Raw genomic sequence first — 20731 nt, 5'->3', positions numbered from 1 at the left:
AACATGCATAAACATTATAAAGATGATACATCTATTTAAAGTTGACAAACGTACATGCACATAAAAATAGTATTTAAATGTGAAATTTTAAATCAATACAATATATAGTAAAATGTGTTCTTAAAAAAATGACTTATATACGTAAAAATATATATATACATATATAGAAAAATTTAAGAAAATTCATAAAATAATTTAGCACGGGACTAAATATGTATATAGGATTAAATCATTTATTATACATAAACAAGTATACATGAAACATTTGAACAAGTGTTATATAAATATTTTAAATAATATAGTATAAAAAAATGAACAACAAAATGGTGATTAAAAATATATAAAAAAAGTTATTGAAATAGCTCAACACATATATAAAATATTAAGTACTTTAAAATAATCAACATTATAGATTACAAACTTTAATTAAAAAATGTATATGTACAAATATATCTAGAATATTTAAAGAAATATCATATAAATATTGAAATAGCATGATAAAAAAACCCAAACTCATTGTACAAAGAAGACTATAGGTATAAAATCGTGGATTTAATAATGTGTATAAATTAAATATATGTACCAATATATATAAGTACAAAAATAATTTAAACGATATGTAAAACGTGTATACAAAACATATTAAAATAACAAAAACATATGGGTTTAGTAATGTATGGATTAATATATATATACACCAATGTTTACGTATGATATTTAAGTAATATATAAAACATGTAGTTTCCTTTTAAACAACAAATATATATAAATATGTGAATAATTCAAAAACAGGCATATGTATGAACTAATATGATATTAATAATATACATAAAATAAAGTTAATTTTGTTATCAAATATATATATATAATGGTGTATATATAAAAACATTTATAAAAAATAATATGCAAAAATGTGAAAGTATGAGTACCAAAATTACGATAAATAAGTAAATAAATGATACAAATGATGCAACTTATACAAATAAATAAACACGAATAAAAATACATGAAATGAATCTAAAAAGAAACCAAATTGAAATCAAATTAAAATAAAGAGGGTAGTTTAAATAAAATAAACTGTTAAAATAAAAAAGAAGGACTAATGCACAACATGTACGAATGCGCAGGGACCAAATTTGAAAATAATCCAGGCCCCAAAACGCAGCGCTTAGGCGCAGATCTATTTGCAACCATGCGCAAATTACAAGTCTAAATTAAAAAAAAAAGAAACAAAACAAACTAGACGCAATTGACTGCGCATGCGAAAAAGGAGGACTTGGCGTGTAAATATCCCATTCGAAACACAAAAGTGCGGGTCCACGTCCCGGAGCGGGTTGACGCATGACCCTTCCCCTTGAAACGGCGTCGTTTCGTTGTATGCTTAAAATTTAAAGAAAATGAATGGCATTTTGCCATTTTTCCAAGCTGCAGACCCAATACCCAATTGTTAGGGTTTCGGCGCAGCAACCTTTATCCCCTAGGGCCATTTAATCATCAATTCACCCTTAAAATTGGTGAGTGACGTAGAAGCCTTCTTTGTTTCCATCAAAATCGACACTTAAAAGCCATTTCCACTCGCATCTCTAACCCCGACTTTGACGGAGAAGACGAGATCTCATCGATGCATCCACAAAGGTAAATTTCTCGTTTCTCTTTCTTTTTTTTTTCAAAAATGTTCTAAAAGAAAACAAGGTACATGCAAAGAAAAAATATTGAAGACGAAAACTATTCAAATCACCTTTTGATTTTTTGCTGGTTCTTTGTATTGAATTTGTGTAGTATGCGCGTAAAAAAAAAGAGCCCTTTACAGTCGAAATCCACAAGGCTTTATAGCCAAAATCAAAATAAAATAAAAAATACAATTTTTCTTTCTTTGCTTTCGTATTGGCTACTACTCTGTTGCTGTTTTCGTTTGTTTTCTTTCGCAGGTACGGAGTACAGGGCTGTGCTAGCGCTTGGCGTGAGGCGTACGGAGGGGCGCGTGGTGGTCGTACGGTGCTGAAGGCGCATGGAGACTGAACGTGGCTGCGGCGCAAAGGGGAACAAAACCCTAGGTTTTCTATTCCTGAAATGTTTCGGGCCTTTTGGGCCTATATAACTTTGGGTCTGGGTTTATCTGTAAATGGGCTTGTTATTTGGGTCTTGGGTCATGTAATTGGGCCAGGACATTTAATGGACTGTTAATATTTTTTTGTTTATTATTTTGTATTTTGGGTTCTTCTTCGGGCCCGGGCAAATTGGCCTATTTACAATATAAATGGCCCACTATTCACTCAAACCCAATCCAACATAAACCCAAATACCTAATCTAATATATAGTAACCCAAGTATCCAACCCAATCATAAAAATTACAAATAATTTAATAAATAAAAATAAAAATAAAAATCTAAAACTAAAAATAAAAATAAAAAACATATAATTTTATACAAATAATTCGGTTAATTCGGGTAATTCGGTTAATTTTATACTTATTTTAACCAAAAATTAAAAAACATATAATTTTCGGTTAACCGACTGAATTAATCGAAAAATTTTCGGTTCGGTTAATTTTTTTGAAAAAAATTCGATTCGGTTAACGGTTAAAAGTTTTGAAAGGTCGGTTAATTCGACTAATGTTATTTCGTGTCAGTTAATCGATTGAACACCCTTAGCCACAGGGTTTGTTCACCACAAGTGTAGACCACACGACCCCTCACATGGCCATGTGCCTCTGAAACCCTAGGATAGTTCGAATCTCACATAGCACACGACCTGCTACATGGTTGTCTCCCCTGTAGCTTAATTTTGCAATTACCACATGACCACAGTCTATTACACGGCCTAGCCACACAACTGTATAACCCTTCCACACTATTCATAGCATCCCACATGGCTAATCACACGGCCATGTGTCCTCTGTTTCTCAAATTTTATAATTTTACCAATAAATTTTATGATTTGATCAGTTTAGTCCCTGAATGATTTCTAAAATACTTTTAGTGTTTTATTTAATCCAATTAAGTACTTTGTAACATGAATTTATGTTAGAATCTATTATCTATGATATATATATTTGCATGAATTGTGAACAATACATATGCCTCTTGTATCTATATTTGTGATTGTACGTAAAGTATGCTACATTTTATCGTTAAACCGAATACATAAAAGCTGTACAAGTAATACACGCACACACTAAAAGGAGAAAAAGATCGAGACTAGGGGAATTCGGCAAGGGATGCACCCACAAAGAAAGCATAGGCGAGTAGTCACTTCACTCAATACAAAGGATAACTTGAAAACATAATGGAATTTCTACAAGTTAGGAAAGGCCTTCCAATCCTAGCTTCTAAAAGAGGAGAAAATACCAGACTTGCAACCCCATCATAGACAGCAAAGACTTCGAATGACAGACCGACAGTATTTGTAATTTTAAAAGAAACTTACATATATTAATTGAATTTTTTACCATATAGTTATATTAAAATATAATGCAATTCTTAATTTAATAATTATTAAAATAAATTTACAGCTAATTAAAATTTTAATTTTTAATTGAAAATTATTAAATATAAAGATGAAATATAAAAAAAATAATTTATTAATTGTAGAATTGTCCTATTATTTAAAGTTTATTTAATAGATAAACTTTAGAAAGGTTATTGTATTTTTTTATCAAAATTTAAAGGGTAAGTGGATGTTTTTTATACTTCAATAATATTTGAATACTTTTCCCTCTCATTTATATACACATGGATTAACTGAATAACAAACAATGATTTATTCAGTTCAGAAAGAATATTTAAGTTAAACGTTAATTAAATTAAAATTCAATTAATAATAAATATTTAAATTTAATAAAATGTTGAAATTTATATATTAATAAGTAAATTATTAAATTTATAAAATTAAAAATAAAAAAATTAAACCTTATATATTTTATTATTTTAATTACTTTTTATTCGTAATTATATGCGTAGGTCTCATATTTATATTTGTATTTATATTTTAATAGTGTTGTATTTATTATAGTAGAAAAAGAAGAAAAAATTGGTACTAGTAAGTAAAAAGGGCTAATATATCATTTGCTATCTATATTTGGCTTTAATTTTTAAATTGGTATCTAAATTTTTTTTTATTTCAGTTTAGTATTTAATTTTAATATTTAATATTTAATTTAATAGTCAAATTACATGGTATAATGTGATCCAATAAATATTTAATTTGGGTGCTTAACTGTATATTTAATTGAAAAAAAAAGGACTCAGATATCAAAATGAAAGGAAAATCAGAAACCAAATCAACGTTGAAACACCAAACAGCATTAAATCTTAAAAAGTTCACCCAAATTATCCTTGTAATTAGCAAACTAGGGTAAATGTTTAAACATTAATTACGCATTAAATATTCACTTAAGAAAAAAATTACCAGAATCATAAAATTTGATGCTCTGTCAACGTCGCATACTCATTAACCCCGTTTTCTTCCTTTCCTTGTCCGAAACGCTGCCTCTTTGCTTCGCTCTCTTTCTTTTTTTTTTTTCCTATTTGTTTCCTATTTTTTATTATCAGATTTTACCTTACTGCGCTTTAAACTGGTCTTTGAGAGGGAGGTTCTATCTGCTTAAACGTAGGCAGTTCAAAAAAAAAAAAAACAACTTTAACTTCGTACAATGAAGAATCCTAACCTAAGGTAGGGTTTTTTTTATTTAATTGATTTGATTAAATTCGAATTTTCTCCCTCAATTGACCTTTTTTTGGGTCTGAATTGTTTATTTTTTTTTGTGAATGTATGTTTTATGAAGTTTGAAAATTTGAACTTGTAACGAAGTGGAATTTCTTATTTGTTTAGTTATTTTTTCTTTGGGGATTTAGTTGTTTGGGATGTTGTTTGCTTGGTGGAGGCAGGGGAGGGAGCAATGGGGCTGTGTAGTTTTGAGAAAAAGAAAATTGAAGAATCTTTGATGGGGGTGCTTAGTTTGTGGTAGTAATTATGGGTGATTAGTTTTTGATTGATTTAAAGCATTTGACTCACTCAAAGAATCAAACAAGGAATACCTGTTTTTAGAAGAGGGGATCTTGTGAATGAATCTGGAAATGATTTAGAAACTATAGGGAGCACTGTAATAGTAGTAATAGTTCAAGGTGATTGGGTGCTGCTTTTATAAGGAAATGATGAACGCATTTCCTTTTAGGAGAAAGAGGGAACCCCTTTTCATATAGAATTAAGGTTCTTTATCGTGCCATTGGCATATAGGTGTACTTCTTTGTATAGAAGTGAATTTACTTCCTTGCTGCTCCTCCAACTGCTTGTTGTTTGTGATTGCAATAACCGAAATGCCTAATTTCATAGGTAGCATTTTAAGATGAATGGTAAAGTGTAATTTGTTTGCTTGGGTAAAATCATAACTTAAGAGTCTTAATTTGTTGATTTTTGTACTTTATTAACAAATGACAATTAATTTTTTTATAGAACTTCTGGTTTGTATCAAGTCATGATTCTGATGTTTTGTTATTATTATTATTATTTAAAGCTGTTGCACTTATTTACGTAATGCTGTTTGTAAGGAAGTGATTATCAGATGTTTGACTATGCGGATCATCTTCGTGATTTCATCGTTTCAGTTTGTAGGAGTTGCACTTTCTTAAATGGATGGATTTGCAGCTTAACTTCAAGATGCTCAATCCTGGTCAGTGGAAATATTGTGTACTTATTTATTTGTTTTGTTTCGTTGGGGTTTGTAGATGCTAGTGTTCTGTAGGCCACCACACTGCACTAATGTATCTTCCCACAGGTTGGGTTTCCTTTCAGGAATCTGCTTTCTCCTTTGGCTGAGGAGAATAATTAGCTCCTTTACTCTAATGGCTTCTACAAATCCGATAGACATCAGTTCCTCTGATAGTGAGTTGGAGATAGAAGATGATGAAGACAAAATTACCTCATCTTTAAGGCCTCTTCCTGAATGGGCAGTTAAACATGGCACAAATTCAAGGGGTACTGGTTAGACATTGGTTTGCCAACTTACCATATTGTTGATGCTTCAAAGTTCAATGTTTTATTCACAGTGATCCATATAACTATATTTAAACTTGCAGGTCATGCTAGGCTGTCTCAAACGATTCCTTCTCCCAGTCAAACACAAATTTCTAATTTAAACCCTTCAAATGTAAATAACCATGCGCTGATAAAAATTCCGAGACATGAGCCCAATGACAATGTTAAAGCCTCAACTGTAGTTATTGCCCTAGATGATGATCCTGAATATTTTACTGGGAATGGGAATATTGGTCAGCCTTGGACTGTTAATTCTCGAATTGCTAATGGTTTTGGTACTGATTTTGAGAAACTGACATCTCAGCAAGCTTTAAAGAGGACTCTTCCTCCTTCTCTTCAATTATCTGGACCAAGTAGCAAACCCTATATTTTAATTGATAATGTGAGCAGCAATCTGATTCGTGATTCTCACGGAAGCTCTAACCTATTGGCTGGTCCTAGTTTTTCCAATTGCCAGGGATATATTGGAGAACATTACAGCAGGGGTGATAGTAATGAAATTATGATGTACGGAAACACTAGTAGGATCCTTCCTCCAACTTTGATGCATGGAAAGTCTGTTAATCATACACAGATTGCTGGTCCTGATGGCCATGCATATCGTGCTGGAGTAAGTGAAGAAAGATTTTCTGTAAATGATGAGAGAATGGTTTACCAAGCAGCACTGGAGGTATTTCTTGTTGAATCTGAGAGCTTCCTTTTTCCTGCCATGATCAGACATTTGATGATCCACTGCACGTTATGGAAATTTCTTATATCACTCTTAAGTCTGTGAATTCTTGCATCTTACATATTGGGCTGGGGTGATATTATTTTGATAAAAAGGAGTTCTCATTATGTTTTTTTTTTTTTTTGTAAATGATGAGAGAATGGTTTACCAAGCACCACTGGAGGTATTTCTTGTTGAATCTGAGAGTTTCCTTTTTCCTGCCATGATCAGACATTTGATGATCCACTGCACGTTATGGAAATTTGTTATATCACTCTTAAGTCTGTGAATTCTTGCATCTTACATATTGGGCTGGGGTGATATTATTTTGATAAAAAGGAGTTCTCATTATGTTTTTTTTTTTTTTGTAAATTACAAAGCCTTTGGTTAATTAAGACAAACTTCCTGGACTTCTGAGTTTTACATCATAAGCATAACTTCGTTCTCTTTAATATGTTAATTATCTTTTCTGGATGATATTGAAAGCTAACGCATATACTATCATGTAAACATTGGAAGTCCATATGTGAAAATGCAGGCTAAAGTTCTGTGCACTGCAACTATATCGCAATTGTGAACTTAATGAACTTTTATCCTAAAATTATGAAGAATGAGTTTGTACATGATTTCTTTTCTTGCCTTTTAGCTTTTGTGCCTTTCTTCATGTGATCTGTGCACATGCAATAATATTTTATTGTCTTCTTTATTTCGTTAGTTGCTAAAATCTAGTTCTATTGTATGTAGAAAGATTAAATGGACTTATGTTTCTTGCAGGACCTCAACCAACCAAAAGTTGAAGCTACCTTTCCTGACGGTCTTTTGTCTGTTCCTCTTCTCAGACATCAGGTCATATTTTTTACATGTAATTGATGTTTCTTTGTCTTATGTTGGTTACATGGGTTATGATTATTGTTTTTGGGCATCTTACATGTGTTATTTAATCATTGAATTTTGCAGAAGATTGCATTAGATTGGATGCTTCAGAGAGAAACAAAAAGTGTGTATTGTATGGGTGGAATATTAGCTGATGACCAGGTTTATTGTTTAAAATCCCATGTCAACCTAAAAGCTGATCAATGTGCCTTCATGCATATTTTGCTGCATACGTTTTCTGCGGAGACTGATTATGGCTTGATCTTGCAGGGCCTTGGTAAAACAATCTCGATGATTGCTCTTATACAAATGCAAAAGTATTTAGAGTCCAAGTCAAAATCAGAAGATCCAGAAAATCACAAAACTGTGGCACTGAATTTGGATGATGACAATGATAATGATAATTATAACGATAATAATAATGATACTGATGAGTTGGAAGAAGTGAAGCTGAAGGGAGAATCTGATGATTCCAAGTCAGTTCCGGAAGTGAGTACTTCTGCCAGGGCAGTCAGCAAACGGAGGCTGTCGGCAGGGACATTGGTTGTGTGTCCAGCGAGTATTCTTCGACAGTGGGCCAGGGAGCTGGAAGATAAAGTTCCGGAGGAATCTAAACTTTCTGTCCTCATCTATCATGGGGGTAGCAGAACTAAGGATCCTTCTGAATTTGCCAAGTATGATGTGGTTCTCACTACATATTCAATTATAACCAATGAAGTTCCTAAACAACCTATTGTTGATGATGATGAGATTGATGAAAAAATTGGGGAGAGATATGGATTATCTTCTGAATTTTCAATTAACAAGAAGAGGAAGAGAGCATCTCATGTTGGTATGAAGATGAAAAAGGGTAAGAAAGGAATTGACAGCTCCACTATTGATCCTAGCGCTGGTGCGCTTGCTAAACCAGCTTGGTTTAGGGTGATACTGGATGAAGCCCAAACAATAAAAAATCATCGAACACAAGTTGCTAGAGCCTGCTGCTCTCTTCGAGCCAAGCGTAGGTGGTGCTTATCTGGAACACCTATACAAAATGCTATCGATGATTTATACAGCTATTTCAGGTTCCTGAAATATGAACCATATTCAGTATATACAGCATTTTGCCATGGGATAAAAGGTTCTATAGCTAAAGACTATGTAAAAGGTTACAAGAAGCTGCAAGCTATTCTGAAGGTAGTAATGCTGCGACGCACAAAAGGTTATTTCCTTCTCTTAACAAATTTAGGTGGGATTTTGGTGTATTAGGAGAAAGTTCATACGTTGGCCCTATAAACTATAAAAGTACTCCATATATTCTCTCGGCATGTGGCATTTAGGCCACTAACCCCCGACCTCCATTTTGTAGATTCATCCTTGTTATGCAGAAGTGGAATTCTTTTGTGTATGACAACTATCAGTAACTATAACTGTATTATCTAACATAGATGTGCTTTGCTTGAATTTAAGCTTTGAATCTCTATTGCTGTTTTGGCTGATTTGATTAGCTTCTATCTAGCAACCTTGATTGATGGGGAGCCGATAATTAAGTTGCCGCCAAAGTCAGTTCTCATGTTGAAAGTGGACTTTACAGCTGAGGAGCGGGATTTCTATACCCAGCTGGAAGCTGATTCACGTTCTCAATTTAAGGTGCCGTTCATCCTTCTTCTGTATTCCCTTTTCAAGTTGGTTTTTGAAACATGCGTGACTGGTGTACTTTCAATTGGAATTGTCCTGTTTTAATTTGCAACAAGCAGCATGCTCTTTTTTGTGTTCGTCATATCAAGCTTTTTATAATCCATGTGGGTGCATATTTGAAATGTGAAATTTGAATCAGTATTTTGTATGCCAAAAATCATTATGTTTCTTTTCTAGTCAAAATCATGTAGTTTGGGAAATGATTCTGGTAAAGTTTTCTGCTTCAACAAGGTATCTCCACCTTCCAGAAAGGATTCTTCTTTTTTTGGTTACTTCTAGGTATAGGGAGGTTTCAATAATGTTGCAATGCAATTAAAAGTTTGTAGTCTTATCATATAGCAAAAACTTGTTACATGATTAAGACATGGGATGATGCAGGTGATGAAACCATGAGCTGTGCAGGGATATGATAAATTTCCTATGCCCTTTTCTTGAATAATCATTTGAAATTATTTCCTAAACCAATATAATGAATGGGGTTTTTTTGTGCACTTTGTTGAACTTAAGACAACTAATCTTGTGGGTGAGTGCTGTAATTTTTCTCCATTCGGCTGCAGGCTGTAAGATGAATAAGAACTTATTCTCCCATAATATTATAACTTGTCTGTGTTTATGTGATTGTAATGCAGGAGAGATATTGAATTGGTAGTTTGTATCTAATTTCATTGCATTAGTGATTAAAGTAGGCAGAATCACATGCGTCTTCTTCCTTACTATCTAGATCCTTTTGATATATTTAGACTTTAGGCAAACATGGAATCTTGCAGTAAGTTGGCAGCCAAGGTACACTGCTCAATCTTACTAATTTTAACAGTCACCTACTATTAGTGCCAGGTAAAAATTGAAAGTAACTTGTTTATACTTCTTTTTAAGCCTTATAGTGCAATTTAGTCCCACTAACTTAATATTAATAATCTGGTCCAATTTTTGTTGTACAAAATCATAATGGTTGTTAAGCTTGTATGAATGTAATTACTCAATAATAAGGTTTATTTTTTTCCCAATTTGAAGATTCAATTCCTGTTTGTTAGTGAAAATCGCTTCGTGCTGTCATTTACAAGCAGTTCATTTCTGTTGGTGTCTTGCGAACTATCATGTACAATACCTTGGTCATATTTCATGCACGTTAGTCTGACATGATGCTGTAAAAATGGAGTAACCTAAACTTTTGGCTTATCTGGAGATTAAATCATGCGTTCTGATATTCTCTATCTTGTGATAGTTACATCTTTTACTATGTAATTGCTACAGGCATATGCAGCTGCTGGCACGGTGAACCAAAATTATGCAAATATTCTTTTGATGCTTTTGCGCCTTCGTCAGGCTTGTGACCACCCACTCCTTGTCCAAGGATTTGACTCTGACTCCATTCGAAAGTCTGACTCTGTTGGACAAGTTTCTGTGGAAATGGCAAAGTCACTTCCTAGAGAAATGCTGATTAATCTAGTGAACTGCTTGGAAGCTTCTGCCATATGTCTTGTATGCAAAGTGAGTTTTTCTTAACCTAGCATTTTACATATAGATGGCTCTATTGCGCATTATCTGAATGTTGTTACTACAGCGATGACTTATTTGTAATTTTATATGATGGTATGTCCGAGGAATATAAGCAAGTTTCTTGTCATGGTAGTTTTTAACAATTTAAGACCAAAGCTGAGGCAATTTACATTTAATATGTTCAATCTAGGAAGTAGGGCTGAGCAACAAAAAACTGAGAAACCAAAAACTGACCTGATCTGTGGTGTTTTGGACGGTTTTGGTTCACAAGTTAAAAAACCGTGGTTACACGTACCAAACTGAATTTTATCTTTAATTTAATTTATTACAAATTTTAATATTTTATGATGTAAAAATAAATATTTTATATTCAAAATAGTGAAAATAACTTAAAATTACTATAAAAAAATATTTTCTAAAAAATACTATATAATAGTTGTTGATTATTTTTTATTTGCTTGAAAAACTAATTTTTTTTTTAGAAACATTTATGAAAAAGATTTGGAAACTTTATCAGATAATGTCCAAAAGCCTTATTCAAGCTCTTTTTGTTAAAATAAAGTTAAAAAAAAAAAAACTCAAAATTAAAATGGTAAAACCGAGAACAGAACCGAACCGAATTGTTAATGAAAGTTTAAAAAATCCAAAAAGCCGAACAGAATTGAACTCAGCACTACTGGGAAGAGTAACAAATTATTGGAGTGAGGGATGTGGCTTTCTTGAAGTGTGTATGTGTGTGTGTTTTCCTCTACTCAATAATTACCTGTTGTTACCTTTAATCCACTTTGGTATATGTGAAATATTTTTCAATTCCAACTCTCTTAGTTTAGGGCTAGTGAGCTGAAAAGCTTTATTATTTCGGAATCATCTGTCATATTATTCTAATGCGTAATGCTTTTTACAGGATCCACCTGATGACCCCGTTGTTACCATGTGTTGTCATGTTTTCTGCTACCAGTGCGTGTCGGAACATCTGACTGGTGATGATAATACATGCCCTGCACGTGGATGTAAAGAACAACTTGGCGCTGATATAGTTTTCTCTAGAAGTACTCTTAGGATCTGTATTGCGGATGGTCATAATGGTAGTCTTGTGCATCCTCAGTTTGAAAATTCAGTGATTTTACAGGATGAGTACAGTTCATCAAAAATCAAGACTGTCATTGAAATTCTTAAGTCAAAATGTTTATTAAAGAATTCAAGTCTGGAATCGCAGAGTGCTATTGGATGCAGTGAAACTTCTTTGTCCTCTGAGCAGACATATACAGAAACTGACCATTCAGGCATTGGAGTTGTAAAGCGCACAACAGTTTATTCCAACTCACTAGCTGACCGACCGATGAAAGCAATTGTTTTCTCACAGTGGACTAGAATGTTAGACTTAGTGGAGCACTCACTACGTACTCATAGTATAAACTATAGGAGGCTTGATGGGACAATGTCTTTAGCAGCGCGAGACAGGAATGTCAAAGATTTCAATAATGACCCTGAGGTTTGTTCTACCATGTGAATTTAAGTAATTTCCTAATGCCAATATTTCTTAATGGGCAAGTTGGTTATTATTCTGTGGACTTGAGTTTGTATTTTGCATATATTCTGTAAACGTTTTAATGTTTTAGCTTACTGAATCAATAATGTTGAACATGATGTGATTCTGTTTCTTCTGACTTCTTGCAGTCATTGATTTCTTGCAGGTTACTGTGATGCTCATGTCGTTAAAAGCTGGAAACCTTGGTTTGAATATGGTTGCTGCATGTCATGTTATCCTTTTGGACCTTTGGTGGAATCCAACTACTGAAGACCAGGCTATTGATCGAGCACATAGAATTGGACAGACTCGTCCTGTTAATGTAACTCGGATCACCATTAAAGATACAGTTGAAGATAGAATATTATCTCTTCAGGTACGTTCTTTCTATAGATTGTGCTATGACTCAGATTTTCTTCAAGTAAAGATGCTGATGTCATTTATGTAAGCTAATTGGAATATTTAGGTCTTCTTTATTCTGGTTCTTGTATATTGATGAATCAACAGTGAAATCAATTACATTTCCTGTACCATTAAAGGCCAGAAGTGTTCAATTTCAAATAGGATTTCCATAACTAAATGTGCCACTTTGATAGTTAAGAAAATGGCCTGCAACATTGAGTTTGCAGCAGCAGCAAATGTTTTTTATAGACTTTGAAAACGAAGAATTTGCATTCTTGGCAGACTGATGAATATTTTCATTGTGAGATATTTATTTCTTCATTTGCCTTAATGTAGGAGGAGAAAAGAAAAATGGTTGCTTCTGCTTTTGGTGAAGATCAAAGTGGGAGCTCCGCAACTCGATTAACTGTGGAAGATCTCAGATATCTATTTATGGGTGATTAGCCATCTCCATTTTGTTGCATTCTCCTGGCATTTTATGTTCCTCCTTGTAGTTTCCATCAAAAAGAGTGAGATTTTTGTAAATTAAGATGGTGACTCTCAATTTTGAAGTCTAGAGGCAATTTTTTGTTCCCATCAAGTGCAGACATAGGATGGCAAGGGCATCTTGTAAATATTTTAATTATTTTGTAATGCATATCGAACCTTTTTAGTTATCATAGTTAACCCTTTTTGTTTGTAATGTAATACATCGTGTTATTTCCGGATTACTGCATGTTTGTTTTTAAGGTTTCTTTGTTTCAGCTTCAAAATCCCTACTTTCATCACTGAAGAAAGGATAATGTACCTATTAGTTCCATTGGAGGGTAAGCATGCGACAAGGCTTGGGTTGAAGGTCTGACCATGGAAAGCAAAGAAAGCTTCAGTATGGCCTCAATCAAGGTACATTTTCCACCATTATGACAATTTTGTCAATTAAAGGATAATACCAGTTAGAAAAAAAGAAGTTAAGAGGAGATCTTTTAATTACTATACTTGATCCATCGAGCCAAGTCTTTTAGAACATTCCAGGAGTGAAATAATCCAAGAATCCTGTTGTATTCCGGGGTTATCTCCACTTTGCTTTGGTGAAGAAATATCAGGTGAAGCATCTTCCATGGAATACTTGTTGGAGATGACACCTTTCGTAATTATCTTGTTCTATAAGTATTGTTATCGTCCAAGGTTGTTTCGAACGGGCTTTTCTAGAAAAACCTGTTTTGAACTTGTTCCTGGTAGAGGTTATTCTGACCAAACAGCTTTGAACGATAGTTGTTTAACGAAAAAACAAATTTTAATGAATTTTGTTTTATTGTTACCTGGTGTCAATGAAAGAATAACATAATTTATCACCCATTTGGAGATTTAGTTGATACCATCACATTCACAAGTAAAGGACTTATTTTGAATAGATAAAATTACTTCAATTTCAAAGCACTATCCACTCATCAGTGTTTTTGTATTTGCACTTCTATTCCCAATTAAACCTAAGTAACTAATTTACTATTCAGATAAAAATCAAACAACTCAAAAGGTTTAAAGCTCACAAATATCAAAATGAACGAATAATAATTAAATTACAAGTAGGCATCAAGCTTGAACAATTACGTTAATGTCAATGAAGTTTTAGTATGGTTGACAAATACATTTTGAGTCTTGAGTATTCAGATTCGAAATCTAAGTCTCATTATAAATACGCCAATCAAGGAGTTGGTGTTTACATATTGTTGTAAAAGCACCATGCTTTCATTCACCTTATCGTTGCTGTGTTAAACATTGATCATCAATACAAACTCATACGTCCCTAATATTTGATGGGAAACAATTTCCAACTCCTGCTACTTTAAAATAGACATTAAAGTTCTTTTTCCTGAAATATGAAAATATAATTAAAATTTTGAAATTTTAGTTATTAATTTATTATGTAATTAAATTAAATAAATAATTAAATTTTCATATGTTTTAATTTTTTATTTATTTTTGTGAATCTAATATTCACCCTTGAGTAGGGAAATCGTAAAATAAAACCCTGGCTAAAACCCATAATAAGCGTTGCTTGACTGCTGCATAGTCCTCCTTTCTTTCAGCCCCTTCCCATTTGTACCTCACCATTACCCTGAGATTTTGCGGCAAATTCCTCCTCCGAGAAACAAGAGAAGACGATGGCGGGGCTTGTACCTCCTGGTGCCTCACCCGATGCTTCCAAGCCGGCTCATTCCAAAGCTGATGAGAAAACTGATTACACGAATCTCCCTTGCCCTATTCCTTATGAAGAGCTCCACCGCGAAGCTCTCAGTTACTCTTCTCTTCTCACTTCATTTTCTATATGGGTTTTTCTTTCTATTCTTTTCTTTATTGATTTCTTAACTGTATCTTGAGATCATGGATGCCCTTTTTTTTAATAAAGAGAAAACCTTAGTTGGTCATTTCTTGATCTTTATTGGTGAATGTGGAATTTTATGGTTTAACGTTTTGACTATGGATGGTGAAGTCACTGGAATAGAGGGGCTACTGATTTAGCTTTTGGCCGGTCTGGTTGTTAAGTCCCTTTCTTAGAACCCTGGTCTGCTTTGATTAGTGAAAATATGGGGGTTTTCCCCTTCTTTTTTGATAATTTTGATGACTTGTCGAAGTCGAAACGTGAATCTCTCTCTTTTTTTCTGAGTAGGTTGATGGGTTTTGATTTTTGATTAATCTTAATTGCAGCTTCTTTACAAAATCAATTGCTTCTTAGAATTAGGGCAGTGGGCAGTAGTTTCTTTGGGTTTCATAAAATGAACAAGTATACTACTAATAACGCAACCGATTCCCTTGGTGGCATTATAGTAGTTTGGTGCCAATGGTTTATTATGTTTGACAATAAGGGTTCTTTTTTTGTGAATCTTTTCCTTGAGTTCTTTGAAATGTGTGTTCGATTTCATGTTTAATATCTTTCTTTGGTGGCATATTTTCTTCATTACCTACATGTTCCTTGTGTCTGTTGACTGTCAGGTGTTCTGTTAAATTGTTTCTTTTGATGCATATTGGGATTATAGGGTGTTATGATGCATCTTTAGCAGGGTTATGTCGGAAAAAGATTAATGTGCTCAAATGGTGGTTAGGGTCTGTTCTTTTTTATTAAAAGTTAAATTTATTGCTTGAAAATGTTTGACAGTGTCTCTGAAGCCAGAAACTTTTGAAGGATTGCGATTTGATTTCACCAAAGGACTAAATCAGAAATTCTCACTCAGTCACAGGTAGCTTCGTCATGTTTGACTCTTCAAAATATTTCACTGTTATTATTATTACTAATGCTTTCTTTTATCTTTTCTTTCCTATATTAATTAATTAATACTGGTATCTATTCATTCCCGATCATCTCTCAGTGTGTTTATGGGCCCAACAGAAATCCCTTCTCAATCTGCTGAAACCATTAAAATTCCTACTGCCCACTATGAATTTGGTACCAACTTCATTGACCCGAATGTAGGTGGCTTCTCTCATTATCTTTACTCTTCCAGTTCACTCGCTTGTCCTCCTAAAATTGTTATCCTACTAAATAAACTTAAAAGTGGGATCGATTATGGTCTTCCAGTTGATGCTTATTGGGAGGGTGCTGACTGATGGTAGACTCAATGCAAGACTGAAATGGGATTTGACTGACAATTTTACTGTGAAGGCTAATGCTCAGGTAAATCATGTGTTCATTTATTATTTAGTCTTTTGCCTTTTTTGTTTAAATGCAGACTGTGTTTTGTGTGAGCTAGTTGGTGACTTTGTTGTTTCCTGTTCCAGCTCTCAAATGAGCCTCATATGTCACATGGCATGTTCAAATTTGATTACAAGGTCAGTCACTCTTAAGCTGTATTATATCTTAGCTAGTTGGCTTTCATCTTTGTGTGTCATCTTTTTGACATTTCTGTCTTCCTTGTATAGGGTAAAGACTTCAGGTCTCAATTCCAAATGGGAAATGGTGCGCTATTTGGAGCTAGTTACATCCAGGTAAGTCGTCTGAAGCCACATTGTATATTTTGAATTGAGCTACGAGAGCATAACCTAGCATAATGGACAGCTTTTTGTATGATCTGCACCTAGAAAAAGTTCTTTTACTATTCCTAGATGCAAAGTAATGCGGACTTGTAATTTCTCTTTGCAGTGCTCTAGTTTGTTTTCTCTCAGTAGAAAATACTCTTGAGAGACTATTCTAATAATGATGGAAGCAACTACGTTCAAAAAATAAAATAAAGATAATGATAGAAGCAACCTAGATTTTCTTTACCAAAGGCCACCTGCATTTTGCATTTAGTTTCCTGTTTTGAAGAGGCATTGCATGGCTTTCATTGTCAGTTTTCTGTTGAATCCACTACCTCTGCCATTATGATTCTTTTTGTTATTTTTAGTCTACTAAAATCTAAACCATATTTGTGCAGAGTATAACACAACATTTATCCTTAGGTGGTGAAGTATTTTGGGCTGGTCAGCACCGAAAGTCAGGCACTGGTTATGCTGCCCGATATGAAACAGATAAGATGGTAATGTAAGGCTTGTCAATATTTGTCCAATAGTTAGTGGGTGCTTTTCTGTTACTTCTAAATATGTTCCTAGACATGTTACAAAAGTGAGAGTGTAATTTAGATTTTAGTTCCCTAACCAAAATGCTGATTAGGGTTACCTAGTTGTGAGAATAAGGATTTTCTTTCATTTCAATGACTTATGAATGAACCACGTCGTTGGAGTCAAGAACACATATTATGAAGGTAAAACTTACTCAAAACTAGTTAATACAATGAACAATGTTTTGAACATTAAACTTCTAGGTCAAAATTTGATGACTCCAATTGGTTATATCACGTGTTAATTTTTAGACATGAAAGATCCTAGTTAAGGGTTTAAGCTCCACTTCATGAGCTTTTTAGCTATTCAGATTCAGAATTACTGTTCGTCTAGTCTCTGGGTATATGATGGCAATGCTTCTTACAAATCTGAGTTTTGTTCATAAAATTATTAATTCGTTTCTCCCTTCATATTTTTCCACCTTACCCTGCCAGGAGGAGGTCGTAGGCACAGAAATGAAATGTTACTGCTAGAAATATTCTCTGTTTGCTCTATGCAAAGTACCAACAAAAGTATTCTCTGGCTCCAGGTTGCTACAGGGCAAGTTGCAAATACTGGAATTGTTGCTTTGAGCTATGTTCAGAAGGTATCTGATAAGGTAAGACTCCCCCCCTCCCCTTTCCGAAAAGTATTTCAATTTGTTTCCTGATAATTCTTACACATCATTTCTATCAAGGTTTCTCTCGCGACAGATTTGATGTATAACTACATGTCAAGAGATGTAACAGCAAGTGTCGGCTACGATTACATCCTTAGACAGGTATACTTTTGGTTGCTAGATTTTGTTTCCACGTCTATAGAAGTTAGAATTTAGCATTTGTATTGCTTTTTGTGTAAACTATATTTCCTTCTGGGTATCAGAAAAAAGGACTTTACAAAGCCATCATTCTTTCCTCCATACTATATGATATTTTTTTTTTTGGGGGGGGGGATGTATTTCAAAGGGGATATTTTAAGGGGGGATGTATTTCAAAAGGGTTAACGGACTTAAAATGGTGTAGAGCTAGGCAACAGGAGAACCATGACCGGCTAAAATGATGTAATACTCCATAAAACGTCAAAAGAAGAAATGCAATTCTTTTTTTTCTTGATATAATGATCTATCTAAACCATCATTCTGGTTGATCAATTCGTTACATTGTCAGTGTCGTTTGAGGGGAAAGATCGATTCCAATGGATGCACAACCTCGTATCTGGAAGAGCGATTAAATATGGGCCTAAATTTCATTCTCTCTGCAGAGGTAAGATGACTTTCTCAAGAAAGAGACTTGCAAGCAATTATACACACTAAAAGAGAAACTTGTTTTAACTGTTATTCATATTTTGCTCAGTCCCTTATTTTCAACATTGTTTGTATTTCTTTCCCTTGATTGATGAAAGTCCTAACATTTATTTTTCTCCGGTGTTATGCTTTTGCAGATAGATCATAGGAAGAAAGACTACAAATTTGGATTTGGATTGACTGTGGGGTGATTCATTTTTTGTTCCGCATTTAAAAAAAGGGGCAGTTTGAAGTAGTTTAGTTTCTTGGGTCACACCTTTAGAATCTGGGTTGAAGATTGAAACATTGAATTTGTACTTGAAAGTGATGCTTTTATTGGAGCTGATGAAGCAATTTTAATGGTTGTTGTTGGTTTAACACTTGCCATTTTCACTTTTAAGAGATGTATTTCTCAAATCAAATGCAATTTGAGAGGTTTAATAATTTCATAGGATTTTCTTCCTAATTTGTCTTTTTGGTTGAATTAAGCATGCTATTAAGTCTTTGTTTTGATTAAGCACGAGCATCAGAGACGAAAATACCAGACATTTTTTAATTACAATTTTAAAAATTGGTAAAATTGATTACGGTTTTGATTTATGCAACGCTAGCAGTCAATTTTTTAAGGAGAGGGACCGTTTTTGCATGCTTTTTGAAGTAGAGGGACTGGTCAGATGCTTTTACCGATTTAAAATAAAACGGAAATCACTTCAAATATTGATATTACTATCAAGTACGAGGAGCAGGGAGATATTTACAACTTTGTCACTGAAACCAACATGAGTCAGTGGATAAAGGAAGACTGAAGTGGCCAAGAGGGAAAAGTATTTACGGAAAGGGAATAAAATGAGCGGCAGAAAGAAGAGCTCCGCCGCAACGACGGAGAACGATGCTGTGGATCAGCTGTTGCAAGCGGCGCAGGATGAGATGCTCTTAGAACTCTCTGTCGACAGTCACATGTCACGTGTGGCACCTGATTATCTCAACCCTGATCTCCGCCGTCGATTCCAGGCTCTCCGATCCCGACCTTCCTCTTCCCATTCACAACAGAAGAAACAATCATCGGCACCACCACCATCGCCGCTGAAACCACAGCCGGAGCAAAAAGAAGACGAAGAGAAAAAGGATCGAAAATCGAAGGTTGTCGTTCCCGACAATGTCGACGAGGAACTGAAGGCTGTGTTGGGCGATGATCTCTCCGCACGATTCGCTGCTCTCAAGGCTTCCTTGTCTTCATCTTCTTCTAATCCTACTGCTGCTACTAGTATTTCCACTAACGAAGTTCGTATCGGTCTCGAAAAATCCGACGGCGAAGATGATGAGGAAGATGAAGTTGAAAGAGTGGTCCAATGGGCCAAGGATGCTGCTCGCCTTGACCCTTCTCCTGCCTCTGATGAAGATGATGATGACCTAATCGGTTCTGATTCCGATGATAAAGATACTGACTATGATGATGATCCTAAACATAAAAAAAAGGAATCAAAACTTAGTACGTATTTCAGTTTCCTTAGAAAAAGACACTTTTGATGTTATTGAACTGCATTTCTTTTGAATTTAATTTGCCATAATATATATATTCCTTTTAATTTTGGCAGTATTTCTTCAGTGGTTTGTTGTTTTTAGTAGAGAATGAAAAAATCAATCTCTATTTCAGTGTACTTAACCAATTCAATTTAGGGTTTTTATTAAACATTAGATTTGGGTAACGTGAAAAGCGAGAAACATGAATGATCAGCTGCTGCTTTTGTTTTGACCAATTGTTTTAATTTCTTCCAGGGAAATGAGGGTCTCCTTAAAGAGCAGCCTTGCAGCAATAATCCATTGCCAAGCCTGAAACTTTTAATCCTATTTTTATCGAACATGTTCATGTTCAGATTGGATGCAGTGAATACTTTCAGCAGAGTTGTTCATTATCAACCTGATTATAGCAATAAATCTTCATATAATGGTACCATGCATGGTCATACGTCAAGGTTTTTATAATTTCTTTCTGTATTTTACGGAGTTTTTATTGTTGTTTCTGCCTGTAGATAGTCTTTTTTTGTTGTAATTGATCCTACAGATAGGTTTTGTAGAAAGATCATTCATATGCATAAAACAATATGATTTTACTTATGATTTGCAGTTATGTGCTCTGTAACTCCCACTGTTGTTGAGAATCGAATTTGTTTACATTCA

General features: G+C 34.1%; 3 protein-coding genes and 1 long non-coding RNA gene across 8 annotated transcripts; all 4 read left to right on the top strand.

Annotated features, from left to right (window-relative positions):
* The first annotated feature begins 1394 nt into the window (after window positions 1-1394).
* Window positions 1395-2198, top strand: LOC121221057 (uncharacterized). The gene is made up of 2 exons (XR_005918346.1): window positions 1395-1635; window positions 1929-2198. It is a non-coding gene; the product is annotated as an uncharacterized lncRNA (long non-coding RNA).
* A 2236-nt stretch (window positions 2199-4434) lies between these two features.
* On the top strand, window positions 4435-13430 carry LOC107886866 (helicase-like transcription factor CHR28). 5 transcript variants are annotated; one of them, XM_016810955.2, is made up of 12 exons: window positions 4437-4672; window positions 5605-5669; window positions 5792-5980; window positions 6076-6704; window positions 7518-7589; window positions 7701-7778; window positions 7887-8817; window positions 9115-9245; window positions 10545-10781; window positions 11695-12282; window positions 12485-12694; window positions 13057-13430. In XM_016810955.2, exons 2-12 carry the CDS (start codon window positions 5633-5635, stop codon window positions 13162-13164), a joined length of 3210 nt encoding a protein of 1069 aa, XP_016666444.1. In that variant the 5' UTR covers window positions 4437-4672; window positions 5605-5632; the 3' UTR covers window positions 13165-13430. The 5 variants fall into 5 exon arrangements, with proteins under 5 accessions (XP_040957389.1, XP_016666444.1, XP_040957382.1 ...); XM_041101448.1 differs by having other exon boundaries at window positions 4438-4672; window positions 5792-5974; XM_041101455.1 differs by lacking the exon at window positions 13057-13430 and having other exon boundaries at window positions 4435-4672; window positions 12468-12694.
* Window positions 13431-14680: 1250 nt separating this feature from the next.
* LOC107886867 (mitochondrial import receptor subunit TOM40-1) lies at window positions 14681-19002 on the top strand. Its single transcript, XM_016810961.2, has 11 exons — window positions 14681-14994; window positions 15854-15935; window positions 16065-16164; window positions 16274-16369; window positions 16474-16524; window positions 16615-16680; window positions 17109-17210; window positions 17822-17890; window positions 17969-18052; window positions 18438-18533; window positions 18712-19002. The coding sequence occupies exons 1-11, from the start codon at window positions 14862-14864 to the stop codon at window positions 18763-18765; spliced, it is 933 nt and encodes a 310-aa protein (XP_016666450.1). The 5' UTR covers window positions 14681-14861; the 3' UTR covers window positions 18766-19002.
* Window positions 19003-19253: 251 nt separating this feature from the next.
* Window positions 19254-20731, top strand: LOC107886868 (46 kDa FK506-binding nuclear protein). The gene is made up of 2 exons (XM_016810962.2): window positions 19254-20042; window positions 20330-20731. The coding sequence occupies exons 1-2, from the start codon at window positions 19400-19402 to the stop codon at window positions 20335-20337; spliced, it is 651 nt and encodes a 216-aa protein (XP_016666451.1). The 5' UTR covers window positions 19254-19399; the 3' UTR covers window positions 20338-20731.

The sequence above is a fragment of the Gossypium hirsutum genome, chromosome A03 (assembly GCF_007990345.1).
Source record: "Gossypium hirsutum isolate 1008001.06 chromosome A03, Gossypium_hirsutum_v2.1, whole genome shotgun sequence".
NCBI lineage: Eukaryota > Viridiplantae > Streptophyta > Magnoliopsida > Malvales > Malvaceae > Gossypium > Gossypium hirsutum.
The sequence above is the reverse complement of the archived record's forward strand: the minus strand, read 5'-3'. Positions and strand labels throughout refer to the sequence as shown.

Bases quoted from the DNA above. Each gene is read 5' to 3' on its own strand.
- LOC107886868 (XM_016810962.2), top strand. From the start codon at position 19,400: ATGAGCGGCAGAAAGAAGAGCTCCGCCGCAACGACGGAGAACGATGCT.
- LOC107886867 (XM_016810961.2), top strand. From the start codon at position 14,862: ATGGCGGGGCTTGTACCTCCTGGTGCCTCACCCGATGCTTCCAAGCCG. The intron at 17,891-17,968 runs GTAAGACTCCCC...ATTTCTATCAAG, and splicing joins TTCAGAAGGTATCTGATAAG to GTTTCTCTCGCGACAGATTT. The intron at 18,534-18,711 runs GTAAGATGACTT...ATGCTTTTGCAG, and splicing joins ATTTCATTCTCTCTGCAGAG to ATAGATCATAGGAAGAAAGA.
- LOC107886866 (XM_016810955.2), top strand. From the start codon at position 5,633: ATGGATTTGCAGCTTAACTTCAAGATGCTCAATCCTG. The intron at 5,981-6,075 runs GTTAGACATTGG...TTAAACTTGCAG, and splicing joins CACAAATTCAAGGGGTACTG to GTCATGCTAGGCTGTCTCAA. The intron at 12,695-13,056 runs GTACGTTCTTTC...GCCTTAATGTAG, and splicing joins ATAGAATATTATCTCTTCAG to GAGGAGAAAAGAAAAATGGT.